The 13,771-nt window shown below is 35.0% G+C and overlaps 1 protein-coding gene and 1 long non-coding RNA gene across 2 annotated transcripts; one reads left to right on the plus strand and one right to left on the minus strand.

Moving 5' to 3' along the window:
- The first annotated feature begins 3,348 nt into the window (after nucleotides 1-3,348).
- Nucleotides 3,349-8,847, plus strand: LOC147514156 (SNARE associated Golgi protein family). Its single transcript, XM_086597573.1, has 5 exons — nucleotides 3,349-3,810; nucleotides 3,913-4,186; nucleotides 5,463-5,699; nucleotides 5,775-5,992; nucleotides 8,403-8,847. Exons 2-5 carry the CDS (start codon nucleotides 3,938-3,940, stop codon nucleotides 8,581-8,583), a joined length of 885 nt encoding a protein of 294 aa, XP_086453699.1. The 5' UTR covers nucleotides 3,349-3,810; nucleotides 3,913-3,937; the 3' UTR covers nucleotides 8,584-8,847.
- A 1,731-nt stretch (nucleotides 8,848-10,578) lies between these two features.
- Nucleotides 10,579-13,421, minus strand: LOC147514157 (uncharacterized). Its single transcript, XR_015217462.1, has 3 exons — nucleotides 12,387-13,421; nucleotides 12,093-12,220; nucleotides 10,579-11,377 (listed from the first exon to the last, which is right to left on the minus strand). It is a non-coding gene; the product is annotated as an uncharacterized LOC147514157 (long non-coding RNA).
- Nucleotides 13,422-13,771: the final 350 nt, after the last annotated feature.

Raw genomic sequence — 13,771 nt, forward strand, 5'->3', positions numbered from 1 at the left:
ATGTTTCAGAGCGGCGTATATAACATATAAATAATACACATATTTGTCAAACAAAATAGTAAAAAAAATTATTTAAACAAAATAAAGCTTAGATATTCAAAATGAAAGGAAATATAGTTACAAAAAAAGAAAAAAAAAATAAACATATGAAATTTCTTAGACCATATTACTACCAACTCATTATCCTTAGTTTTTTATTATTTTTTTTAGTATAAAATATCCAACTCCTTCTCTCTTTCCTCTCTTTGTTTGCCTCAATGCCAAAAGCCATGTAAACCAGTGAACACACACACGTTAAGTTTGATTTTTTTATCATCTCGATCCAAATACTACTCCTTTCAAATAAACTTCTTGTAGATAGACCTAAGGGTGGGAATTTGGCCCTAACGATTCTAACCCTACCAAAAGCCCTATAAAGCCCTCACAACTAAAAAGCCCTCACAGATTTAGGACCGGCCCGCCCCCCCTTGCCTTAGGGCGAAAGGGCTGGCTAAGATTCTAAAACATAGGCCGACCCCTAACCAAGCCCTAACCGCCCTGAAAATAAATACACATACCATAATTGTTCTTTTGTTAAATATTTTCAATTAAAATAACATTGTCCTTCAGAATTTATCACTTACACCCAATAGTGCTTCCAATAACTCATTTTATATAACAAAAACTTTTGTCAACTTTTAAAATTTAATAAAAATAAACTTTATTCCTTTCGATCCAACTCAAAGTCCATAACTTATTATTCTCAATTTTTTTTCACTTATTTTATTATAAATTATATTTTTATTCACATCCAAACCAAGTCTAAAAACTAAAGATTTCCTTCCACACCATTAAAGAAAATACGAGCGGACATTTGTAACATAAAACCAAAAACAACCTTTGTTGAAAAATGACATTTGTAATCTCAAACATTTCTCCATCAAATTCAAAAGCCAATATTTTCATTTCCATATACAAAACTTGAATCACTTTTAAATTAGAAGAAAGGTAATATTATATTTGTTTGAATCTATTATATAAATAATTTATGATATTATAAATAGTTTAACAACTTCCATGACCCTTAACCAAAACTATTATGTTTATTCTTTATATCTATTTTCTTCCTTTAAAATAATAATATAATTATTTGTCTATGTATTTCAATTTAAAATGTAATTTTAGTGAGGTTTGAGTCTGAGGAATAACAAATTCGAACTCTCGATGTCATTCTCAGTTCATTAGATTGTGGATATCGATTTTAAATTTTGGACTTATACGCGATTATTACTAGATTGGTTGAACTTTGAGTTTGTAGATTATTAGACATTTTGTAATATAAATGAGTTTTTAAAACCGATGTAGTAAAAAAAAAATATATATATATATAGGCCCTTTCTAAAGCCCTTAAAGCCTTTTTAAAAGAGGGCTTAGGGTAGGGTAAAACTTGAGGTTTAGACTTGTGAAAACCACCATTCTTGAGGGCAGACCAATAATATTTGAAGGGTTTTAAATGTTTAAGGGCTAGTTTAGCCGAACCATTCCCCATTAGATAGACCTGAAATAAGTTATAAGGTAGTTCTCAATCTTTTTTGTTGAAGGAAAGATGCGATTTTCGTTGAGATTTCGGAGAGTGCAGTTGCAAAAATTGAGAGCGCGGTTTTATTGAGGATTGGCACTTAAACCGCGAGAGCGAGGTTTTAGAGCGGGAGCGAAAGGCACTTCACACGATTTGTGTGACTAAGGCCACCACCACTACACAGGTTGATTATTCTATGTGATGTGATATTCTATTCAATTGGAATATAAAATAAAAGGATTAAAGGAATCTATCTTTTGATAAATAAAATGATAGTACAGTTATGGGTGGAATTTGGGTCGGGTTGAGACATAACCGAGTCCAATCCGAGTTTTAAATGTTTTAACCCGAGTCTGGGACCAAGTCTTAGTCGGTTTTTAAATTTTCAGCCCAAATTTTAGCCCGATCAATTGGGGTTGGGTCGGGTTGGTCAAAGTTTTTGGAGATTTTTTTTTTAATTAGGAGGTAAAAAACACCAAAATAAAAATCTTCTAATGAAATCAAAGAGATTCGATTGATTGAAAGGGAAAATAATCTTGTTGATTACATTATTCTCTCTAAAAAAAATTATAAACCTTACTTTTTACAATAATAGAATTATTGAAAGATATATGTACATATATGCATACGGACTTGGGTTTTTCAGTTTTTTGATATTTTAATCCGAGCCTAACCCAAAACCGAGTCGGATTTTGATTTTACAAAACAAGCTCGGACCACGGATCTAACATATTAGCCCAAGACTAACAAAAATCGGGTTTTAATCCATCGGACTTAGACTAACCCAACCCAAATTCCACCCCTAAGACCAGTACATTTTGAATTCTACTTAGAGATGTTGCTTTTAAAATATTTCTACCAGCAAGAACAGCAGTGTATAAGAGGATTAATGACAACCAGCAACAACAATGCAACTTATTTCTTAGGAGGAATATTGCGTCAGCTTACACTGATTTTGATTCCGAAGGGTTGTGCCAAAAATATTTGGACCGGAGCTATTAGTGGATTTCTGGAAATTCAATACTGATATTTTCAAAGTAAATCGGGCTATCAGCCGATCACATTTCCTATTGTCTTCCAAAATTTTCTTTGATTGTGCAATGCGGCATTTCTGGCTTTCTGTTCACGATTTTACAACTCATCAGTTTCCTATTATTGTAACTTAGTGCGAATACAGAATCCATCCGTGACCAAAACTATCGCCCCATGTGCAGTAGCCTAAGTTTGATTAAAACTTTCGAGTCCTACAGTCCTACTACTCTGCAACTATGGTTTAGCCTCCAATCTAATTTTGTTTGAATAGGTAACTATTGACACCTCAATCTCAACTTAAATAGCAACTCTTTTGTTGGTTGTATTTGTTGTATGCAATCGAACCTTCTTTTCAACGACCTACAGGGTATTTTTTATTTATTTTTTGCTAAATGAGCAACCATGCGTCCATGCCCACCTTCCACTCCTTTTTTCAGTAGCTTAAAAAGAATCTGTTAAGGAGTGGCGTAGCTGAACGCACTTCCGCATAGATAATAACTTGCGAGGATAATTCTCCTGCTCTGAATAACACCTTCTAAATATAGTCCTTCTGTCTCAGAATAACACCTTCTTCACATCTCAGACAAGTCGACAACCTCGTCCATAAACAACTGCAGACAGCCTGTGAAATCGATCATACGTGGCCTCCTGTCTGACTGATAAACAGAATTAAATATCGACTTCCTAGCTTGCGTGATCATCCTTGCACCAGCGGTTGAGTTACGTTACAATTCACAAACCCAATAACGCAACAATCCAATCACAATGCTAAGTGCCTAAGTGTACCGTTATCCTACATGGCAAAAACAACCAGATCCCACCACGTGTCTCAAACCAGAACACGTGTCGATTCAGCAAAATTAAATTAACGTATCAGTACCGATATTTCGGCGTATGAGGCCGACGTCCACCAGCTATTCTATTCCCAACTGATATAAAAAAAAAAGAAGAAAAAAAAAAGCTCCACCTCAACGGTGGGAATACATCATAAAAAATATCGGTTCACATTAACCGATATTTTTATTCCGTTATATATATATATAACATTTCTTCTCTCCCTTTTAACGTCTCTGCTAACTTTATTTCCTTCGAAACTCAATTTATTAAAGGGTTTCGAAGGTGAAATTTAATCACATTTAAAGGGTTCGGTTAAATTAGAATAAATATAGGGCCTTGGTTGAAATTTATGCATGACAGGATCATGCTTTTAAGGAATAAAGGTAATTTTATTTGCTTTTGCTTTAAAGGGTTTCTTGAGTTGTAAGTAAATAACGGACACCTATATTTGTTTTATAATTATATATTTTTTTTGGGTTTTGAAGGTTTGATGGATTGATTTTTGGAGAGATGACATATAAGGATGATGATTCGGTAGTGCCGGAGTTGAAATTGAAAATGGATGATGGGAATGGTGATTATGCGAGATTGAGAAATGGGAATATATATGAAGTTGAGGAATTTGGTGGTGTGGTGACTTCGTCTCCTCGAAAGGTTATACCTTTTTGGTGGTGGTTGAAGATTGTTGTGTTGTGTATATTTGGAATTGCGCTTGTTGTGGTTATTATCATCTGGGTTGGGCCTTTTATATTGAATAAGGTTTGTGATTTGGAAGAGTTTTGTTTTCGTTAAATTATGTGCTATGTTATCAAGGATGTTGTTCATTTAATGTAGATGTCTTACATATTTTTTTGTTACTGTCAAATTGATGTACATCCCTAGATTATAATATTGATGAAAACATTTTTTTGGAAAGGAATAGGAGGTGTTTTCAGTTATGAGGTTTGAGATGTTGGACAAAATTATTCTGGAAGAGTCGTTAAACAGGTAACTCCTGAATGAACTTGGAGCTTTATAGGTAGTGAGGGGTCACACACATTCGGAAACGATGGGCAGGGAGAGGGGTAAGAAGGGGGGAGCCGAAAACTAGCTAGAAGGAAACTCGCTGGGTAGGGAGAGGGAGGAGGAATGGAAAATTAGCTATACGTACTCACTTGCATAACATAGTGTATTTTTTCCATATGCACCTGCTTCTGTTGTTATTTGATGAACTAATGATTAGACTATTAGACTTTATCAAGCCCAAGGTTAGCTAGAAATGAAGAAAAGTTAAGATTGTATTCTATTCTGCTCATAATTTTTAGCTAGAATTGATCGAGCTCAAGACTAGAAATAAAAGAAATTAGGAATCACCCAACATGATAGACGTGTTGGTTGGTGTGTTTCTTACCTTGAAAGACGTATTTGCTTTGAGTCCTCACCTTGCCTCTTTATGAGGGACATGCAGGGGGTGGGTTGCTCTTTGGATGAGTATGGTTGTCTAGCCTTATGACTTTTGACTTGTTCCAGCACCCGTAGAAATCATAGGTCACCTAGAACTCTACACTGGGGAGTGGCGACGCCGTGATCACGACCACCGAAACAGAAGAATTTATTCTTTCTTCTGCTGATGCTCCCTAATCAAACTCCCTTTCCTAAAGGTGGACCATCATCGGCGAAAGAAATTTATAGAATTCCCTCAGGTTTAAATGACTTAAACCCTTTGAATTTTGTTTATCGATATCTATGTTGGCTAACTTTATACGAAAAGAGTTGTAGGTCAGTGTATAAGGCGCTGGTGCAACGCACCAAAGTCCCCGCTTCACAGAACCTTAATGCCTCATACAGCCCCCTGACAACATAGACTGCTTTATGGTTATGTTTAAAACTTAGTTGTTTATATTCCAGGTTTTCTACCTACTCATATAGCCACTGCTGTAATTTTTGCTAATTACTAGTTGAGTCTATCTGAATGAACTCGCAGCAGTGGGTGTTCTTTTTACTTACAAGGGCCTGTTCTTTCAACTATTCTGATTGGTGATATGTTGTTCAACAGGAGGTCGTCCCGATCTTGGATTGGGAGATTGCAACATTCAGCCCTCAAGTCCTTGCGGTTTTACTCTTTTTCTCCCTGGTGCTATTTCCTTCCATACTGTTGCCATCCACGCCTTCTATATGGGTAGGTGGGATAAGTTTTGGCTATGGATACGGATTCCTTCTAATCCTTCCAGGGATGACTGTGGGGATGTCGTTGCCATATTTCATTGGTTCTCTCTTTCGCCATAAACTTCAAGTGAGTATCTCATATGTTCTGCTCTTGCTCATCATTTACAATTTTTTCTAAGTGTTTCCTCAATCTTTCTTACAGACGTGGTGTGAGAAATGGCCGGAGAAAGCTGCATTCATGAGATTAGCTGGTGAAGGGGATTGGTTTCATCAGTTTCGAGCTGTCTTGTTACTCAGGATTTCCCCATTTCCTTTCATTATATACAATTATGCTGCTGTAGCGACAAATGTGAAATTCGGTCCTTATATACTTGGATCAATTATAGGAGTAGTGCCGGAAATATTTGTTGCTATCTACAGGTATAGTTCCCCATCCTTCTCTCTTGTTCTCTCTCTCTCTCCCCAGTCATATATCCTTTGGTGTGGTTCACAGGTGTTTTTTGCAATCAAAAGCATTATTTTTGGATTGTAGATGTAGACATACAGTCACTTTGAGACAGTAGATACATGTGCCATTTGCATACCAGAGCCCATAGTGCCATGGTTTTCATTATGTATTGCCCACAAGTACCAACTTTTTGTCTTGAGTTTTTGGTCATGTTGTTTGTATACTCATCCTGCAAGTTGATATACATTTTAGTGGCATCTTAGTCTTTGTTGATTTTATAATAAGGCAAATCTAAACTGATCGATTGGTTTCGGGTCAAATAGGAAGAACTAGAAGCACCACGATGGATTGTATCCCCATCGTATTGCCATGGTCTACCCAAAAGAATGTATAAAGGGTGATACTTATTCCGTTCTTAAAAGGAAATAAAAAAAGATTTGAACTGGTAAAGAACCAGCAGAAACTAAAATAGAACAGTTTAAGAAAATCTGTATTGTTCTGAACTCTTGATGGACTTAATCACCCTAAAGAACCACCTGTTTTAGTAATCTATCCTGCAATGGTTAATACCATCAACTGAAGGTTGGATCCTGTGTACATGGTCTTTCCAATTTATATCTAGGAGAACTGTCTCACTTTCACTAGTATTGAGAAATATGTTTACCATCTTGGAGAAACTCTGGGCAAGCTAAGTTGCACTATGGTACTATCTGTATCCTTAACTTCTCTTACAGCTAAATTATGTCATTGTGCAATATAACATTAAATCGTTTAAGGATGTTTTGTGAAATCATTCTTTGTCTCTATGCATAAAAGAAATATTTATACGTTCTTGTTCAAAAAGTTGACTTGATCAGACACACCATTCATGAAGAAAATTCATGAAGAAAGAATTTTGGTAGCCCTTCCCTCAAATCACACTTTTGTATTTCAAGTTCTACCCTTTTGCCACACATGGACAGGCTTGAAACATTTAAAACTTTTGAACTTTCCATGTCAACACATATATGAACAATATGTTAAGACTTATAATAACTAAGCAAAACCAGAGCTGTTAGAGATACTTTAATATTTTTCTCTTGAATGAAATATGAGAGGTGTCCAGTGGCCTACTGGTTGAGACTTGGGAGGTTGGGCCAAAGATCTTCACTGTGAAAAAGGGGATTTGGTTTTAGGGAATAAAAGTTCTAACTAAAAGAGAAATAGAAGAAAAAGAAAAAAGAAATGAACCTTTATTAATTTAAACTTTTTAAATTGCTTTATCTTCTCTGTTGAATTGCATTATGAGCAGGGATGAGATTTGCATAAAGGTGGAAAGGGTTTCGGAAAATTATTTGTGGGTGAAACTTTCAAATTTCTATGACCGAAAACCAGGTGGTCTAACTTTTAGGACCAGTCAAATGGTAATCTATAATTTTTGTTACTGAAAACCAGAGTAACTAGGGGGAGCCTGGTAAGAGTAACTCGAGGAGGCATAAATTCACTGTTTTCCATAAATAAGCTTCTTCAAGTTTTTTTCCAAATCTTCTTTTATTTTATTTTGGTAACAACTAACAACCTTACCCTTTACATGTATTTAGAAACTAGAAACAATGTTAGCCTGTACATGTAGATTTTGAAGAACTACATTAAAATATATGGAAAGTTAGTTGGAGAGAGATCACTTTTATTTTTTTGAGAAGGAGACCACTTTGAATGGGGTATTCTAACCTCTTATTTCAAATGAAGAGGCTTAATGGTGGCAAAGACAGAGAAGAGAAAGTAGAGAGTCATGCACCGTTTTAAAATTTGAAAAAATGGTAATAAAACACTTTATTGGCGTTAATATAACTGGGCTCCTTGGTTAGTTTAGTTACTGATAACGAAAATTGTAGATTACCATTTGATTGGTCATAAAAGTTAGACCACCTGGTTTTGGTCATAGAAATTCGAAAATTCAGCTCATAGATAATTTTCCGAAAGGGTTTCTACTAACTCTTGAATTTCTTAATATTGATCTGGTATATATATGCCAACACACAAACAGATACACATGTATACAAAAAATATTCATGGGTAGGATGTGGGTTATGATTGGTTTGACCTGCTGAAGTGTACTGTACATGGCACCAGCCTAGAGGGTCTTGAATCAGATGAGCTGTCTTTATTTGCAATTCCATTTGACCCCTGACAAGGAAACTCGTCTTTCAGTGAAGTTGTGCTGCAACCCTTTAAAATTCAGTGTATGCAGGTGTTTAATCAATATATACCCCTGCTGGACTACCTAAATACTTGTTCGTTTTCTTACTTACCGACTGATTTAATCTTCTCAACAGGCAATTATATATTTTTACCCCTAAGATGAAGACTATATCTGCTGACTTGTGCTATTTTCTTTTTCAGTGGGATTTTAATACGGAAACTAGCAGATGCATCACAAGGTCACTATTCTCTTTCAACGCAACAGATCCTCTACAATGGTCTTGGTTTTTGTGTAACCGTTGCTGCGACTGCAACTATTACAGTATATGCAAAAAGAGCCCTTAAAAAACTTCAAACTGAAGAAGAACTGGTACTGGAGTAAAGTTTTTTGTACCAGACGGAGCTGACTACTTGCAAACAAACCTGTTTGTTGCCCGATTGGTATACAGTGTCTGCCTTATATTTGATTCCTAGGCAGATAGCAACTTGCAGGTCTGAAGACATGAGGGAGGGGTATTGGGGAAGTGTATATGTGTATGGTGGTGTTGCTGGGCTAGGCTAATTTGTACATGATTATGTGTGTTATAACAGTGTAAAAGTGACCTCTTCTCACTGAATGATCAGAAAATCACTGAAGATTTTGAAACTGGTTGGAATTGCTAAAGGTTTGCAAATATGAAATCTACCGTTGGACAATTTATAACACCAAAATACCAAATACTTTCTAATGAAAGTTTAGCTCGGCGAACTTGGGCCAGCAGAAAACCACCTTAAAGTAATGAGGCCTCTAAAGTAACAACAACTACGGTAGTTTGGGCTTCTAGTCGGGAGCAAAAACAAAAAACAAAAGAGACTTTATTGGTAAACTTTATTATTTATTTTGGTAAACATGAGAGCTCATGGTACGTCGGTAGCTGACATTTGACAAAATAGAGAAACAATTAAGAAGATATATATACAGTACAACAATTCCAGCAAATAACCACCAATCACTATATACTTGGCACTATACTTATTTCCAAAAATTAGTCATGCATACAAGGCACCATAGTTTACTACAAAAAATTAGCCATTAGCACTAGAAATTTTCAACACAATTTAATTAGAGGTACCTGTTTTTCTTGACTTTTTCTCTTTAGTGTAATATTTGTCAATCTATATGCTTTCTTTTAAATGCAAACAGACAATTATTATTTTATTTTATCAATTTTTCTAAATCAAAATCATTTATAGTTTAGATAACGAATTTTTTTAATATGAAAGAATAGTCATAACTCAAACCTATTGTAATTCATGGGAGTAAACAAGATCATGACTTGCAAAGAATAGTTCATTAAGTTGTTTGTTTTGTTAATTATTAATTTCTATAATTAAGGTGTACTATCTAATTGTCTATAACTATTTTTTTTTTCTCTCATTTATGTTTTTCTTTTTTGTCAATTAAATGTTGAACAAACTTACCTAAGCCATATTTTTTATTCAGTTGAAGTGTATGTGTGATAACCCATGTGCCGTGTTTTCAAATGCTAACTAATAAAGGATGCCACATTTAGACCCTTAACATATCTAATTAGAATACTCATTCTATTTTACATTTGATAGGCAAAATTGACAATATAAAGACTAATGGCATGCTTAAGCCCGCAAGGAAAGGGAAATTCTCAGTTTTACCAAAACTAATAACTTTTTATACCAAAACTCAGGGTACGGCCTGGCCCCCCCTGGCTCCGCCACTGCATGCATACGGTGTCTAGACATACTGTTCTAGTATTTCGTATGGCCTGCTATAGACTCACAATTTTGCCTCAAGTTCTTATGGATAAATCTTTGGTATATCTATTTCTATATACCTGGTTATTGAATGATCAATCTCATCTTAGACAAATTGAAGAGACAAATGTTAGTGAAGAAAACAGAAACTCTAGAAACCTCATGGGAGGAAGAAAGAATGCCAGGAAGGATGCGACAGCAACAAGCCAACAACGATATGTCGTTTTCTTAACGATGAAAGAAAATGTGTGTTTTAAGGAGTTAAATGGGAGAGGAGAGATGAGCGCCATATTTTTTTCGCTTCCCTCTCTCCCAAATTTCTAATTTCAGGGTGTTTCAAGCTCAAATGACTTAAAGATAAGCCTCACAAAAATAGTATGTAAGGATGCAACATTGACCACTAGATTTGCATTGAATACTTGTCAGATCAAATTGAAACCTCATTTTAACTTTTTGGTGAGGGCGATTTATTTGAATTCTGTTCGCACCATTCCCAAACCAAGTTTGTGCTGACAGCATGTTGACAAACTCATCTCAAAGTTCAAATCAAAACAAAACAAATGACTAGTAATGAAATCGTCATATATTGTTCAGTAATGAAGATATTATTGGAAACAATTCAAAATTTCAAAGCAAGAAAGGATTAGTGAGTTGCTGGAACCAGTTTTTAATCATATTCTATTTTCCTAGACAAGTGATTGAATTAAGCCTTGTCAAAAAGATGTCTTTTCCGTTTCTCAGCTTCGACTACAGCTCCTATTGTCCCGAAGGACTTGCATGACATCCAATATCACCAGAATCATATCAAGGAACAACGAGGTATTCATCCTTCGTGAATCCTCTAAAATTTTGATTTTTCATCTCAATTGTGGTAATTAGTTAGAAGATACCTATGGGGCTATGAATCAAAACCCACTTAAAGTCTGTAAATACGTTAGTCTATACTAATTACACCAGGACGACTCCAACCCATAGTCTTTCATTACCCATAAGCGGATATAATCTTGATTATGCATATGAACAACAGAGAGAGCTTCTCTAAGACTAGCAAACGCAGTTGCTTGAATTCATGTGAGCAGGAAGGCAGAGCCTCCTATCCAGAGCCAAGCTCCATTCAGGGAAAACATTCGATTCCGTATTGTAATCATATTGCGGATAATGATCTTCAACTTCACATGTGTGTCTCCAGTTGCCAGGAACACGGAATGGAACTCCATATGTCTTGTTCCACCTGCCCAAATTATATACCTCTGCCACTGTTTGATTTCTTATGTATATTATCCTTGTGACCTTGAACACTTTAGAAACTGGATCGAAGCCAAACCCAAAGAGATCATTAAAGCCACTCTGTCAGTCTGTTGCATTACATAATTATCAAATGGACATTCAGGGACATTCATGTAGTCCTGTAATGGGATTACAGATTAAGTAAGGTTGTCGATCGTAAAGTTGGTTACTTCGGCGTATTGAAAAGACCAACCCATTACTGGAATATATTGTAGCTGGATCAACCGTACAATGATTTAATTGATGTCCAAGTGTTTCTTAGGACATGGTCTATTCCTTCCCTCCAACTTGGGACCGTCCAAAGGACTTTAAACTCGTTTGCAACGTAGAATTTAAACTTCTGGCTTCATATTTGGGTTTTCTGCCACGTGATTAGTTCTCACTTTTCAGTGTGTCAAGCAAGGCCCAAAATATCGATATCGATAAATATATTGGTGTACCCAAAAACCGATATATATCAGATATAACTAGTCTAAACTATTTAAAATATCGGAAATATCATAAATATATTGGAAATATCGGATTTACATTAAAAAATGGTCAAAAGTCAACCGATATATATCGCAAATATCGGATATATCGGCGATATAAAGTTTTATATTGTAAATTCCGATATATATCGGGAAAAAAAGGGTTCTATATTCATTGGATATATATATCGGAAATATCGATGTTGGTGTACCAAAATCTATATAAAATGGTGTCAAACACCGGACTCATCTTAGGAGCCCGAAATACTCATCACAGACTAATGAAAATAAGTAATGAAACATTCTCTATTAAAATGAGCAGACTATAAAGTAAATAGAGCAGTGATGATTTGTAAGAGCTCACCTGTCTATAATAGATGGTATTTTGAGCATTGAAAAGCAGTGCATTTTCAAATATCAAGAAAACGTCATGCTATAAGTATCCAAGTAATGTATCAGTCAGTCCAGCTATCAGATCTTGAAAACATCATGCTGTAAGTATCCAAGTAATAGATATCAGAAGATTGGACTAATAATCGAGACATAGGGTAAAAATCTTGGTCATTTGTGTTGATCATCACACCAAGTGGGCTACTAAGACACTGACTGTAAAAAATCATATATTTGAAACTAAGAACAGAATTGATAATGAATAAACCTCAAACTGTTCCAGAAATTTGTAAACTCCCCGCTCTATTTTTTCTTTCTTAGCCATGAAATCCATTGGCTCTTTACTAATCTTGTAGTATCCCTCAACCTTCCAAAACAAGAAATCCACAATAACTATTAATGAACTTAGACATTGAGGAAAAACAAAGTACAAACCTCTCCAGGGTCAAACTGGGACAACGAAGATCTCACGTTTGTCTTTCCTGAAATTGAATCCATCAAGCAGGATACTCTCATGAGTGAGCTAATGGAAATTACCACTCACTGAATCAATGGACAATTTTTTTTTCCGATAATAATCAATGGACAGGTTCAAGTTTTATTAGCTAGTTTGCATATAACATAAAAAATGCTGAATAAAAAAACATACAATGATCAGACTGGATTATTAGCACGAAGCCACAATACGTCTAGTACATATTCACACATTTTGAAGGAGAAAATCTGAAAAAATAGGCAAAAGCAATGTGAACTATCTTTAAAAACTTATCCCACGTAAATCAGTTTTCAAACGACACCTTAGTGTAAATCCACGACATGATAAGGAACCAATAAGATGAATAAAGAGAAAATACATTCCAAAAGGTCATAATTGATAACTTATCCCTTATTAGGTAGTTGGGAATCAAACAATATAGTATCAGTAAAAGAAAGGAATGCCCTAGGCATAAAGATGACTCACAGAAAAAAGAAAAGAAAAGTTTGTGGGTAAGTTACATGCGATGCAGATCACACTCCAATCAATGAGATGCTACATTGATAGTCCCGACCAATGTAGTAGTACTTCACAAAGTTTAACTATGATATCATATTGTAAATCCCTTCATACAATATTTAATTGATAGAAATGTCACCAAGAGCTTGACATCTTCCTAACCTATATTAAATATGTGGCATGTTATATTGAGCACACACACAATCACTATGAAAAAACCAATGCCTAAAGCCAACATAATCTCAATAAACACACTTATAATAGAATTTAAAACCCATTGAAAATTTCTAAAAACTTGTGAGCCCAAAGAGTTGCAATTTCAATATTCTTAAATACCTTTAAGTGGTATTTCCAAGTGCATATAAAAATTGCTTTCATTAGCAGCCAAAGCCCCCTTAGCACAATCATGTTGTCAGCCATCTAAGAAGAATAAAATAGATAGAGAATATAAACAAATAAAAAAACACAAAAAGAAGTAATAACAATATACACTAAATGATCATTTTTTTTTAAAGCAATAAACTGGATTGAACATTAACAATAACAACATATAAACATAGTTATTGGCGAATAACTAGAGAATATATAATTGGAATGTTCCTTGCAATAAAAAGTGTGGATAGAAAGAAAGAAAAAGCTAGTAGTTATAGACATGACAG

The sequence above is a fragment of the Coptis chinensis genome, chromosome 3, assembly GCF_015680905.1.
Source record: "Coptis chinensis isolate HL-2020 chromosome 3, ASM1568090v1, whole genome shotgun sequence".
In the NCBI taxonomy this organism is placed as follows: Eukaryota; Viridiplantae; Streptophyta; class Magnoliopsida; order Ranunculales; family Ranunculaceae; genus Coptis; species Coptis chinensis.

Excerpts from the sequence above, each read along its gene's own strand:
- LOC147514156 (XM_086597573.1), top strand. The coding sequence starts at position 3,938 with ATGACATATAAGGATGATGATTCGGTAGTGCCGGAGTTGAAATTGAAA. Across the intron at positions 5,700-5,774 it reads TCTTTCGCCATAAACTTCAA|ACGTGGTGTGAGAAATGGCC; the intron begins GTGAGTATCTCA and ends TCTTTCTTACAG. Across the intron at positions 5,993-8,402 it reads ATATTTGTTGCTATCTACAG|TGGGATTTTAATACGGAAAC; the intron begins GTATAGTTCCCC and ends TTTCTTTTTCAG.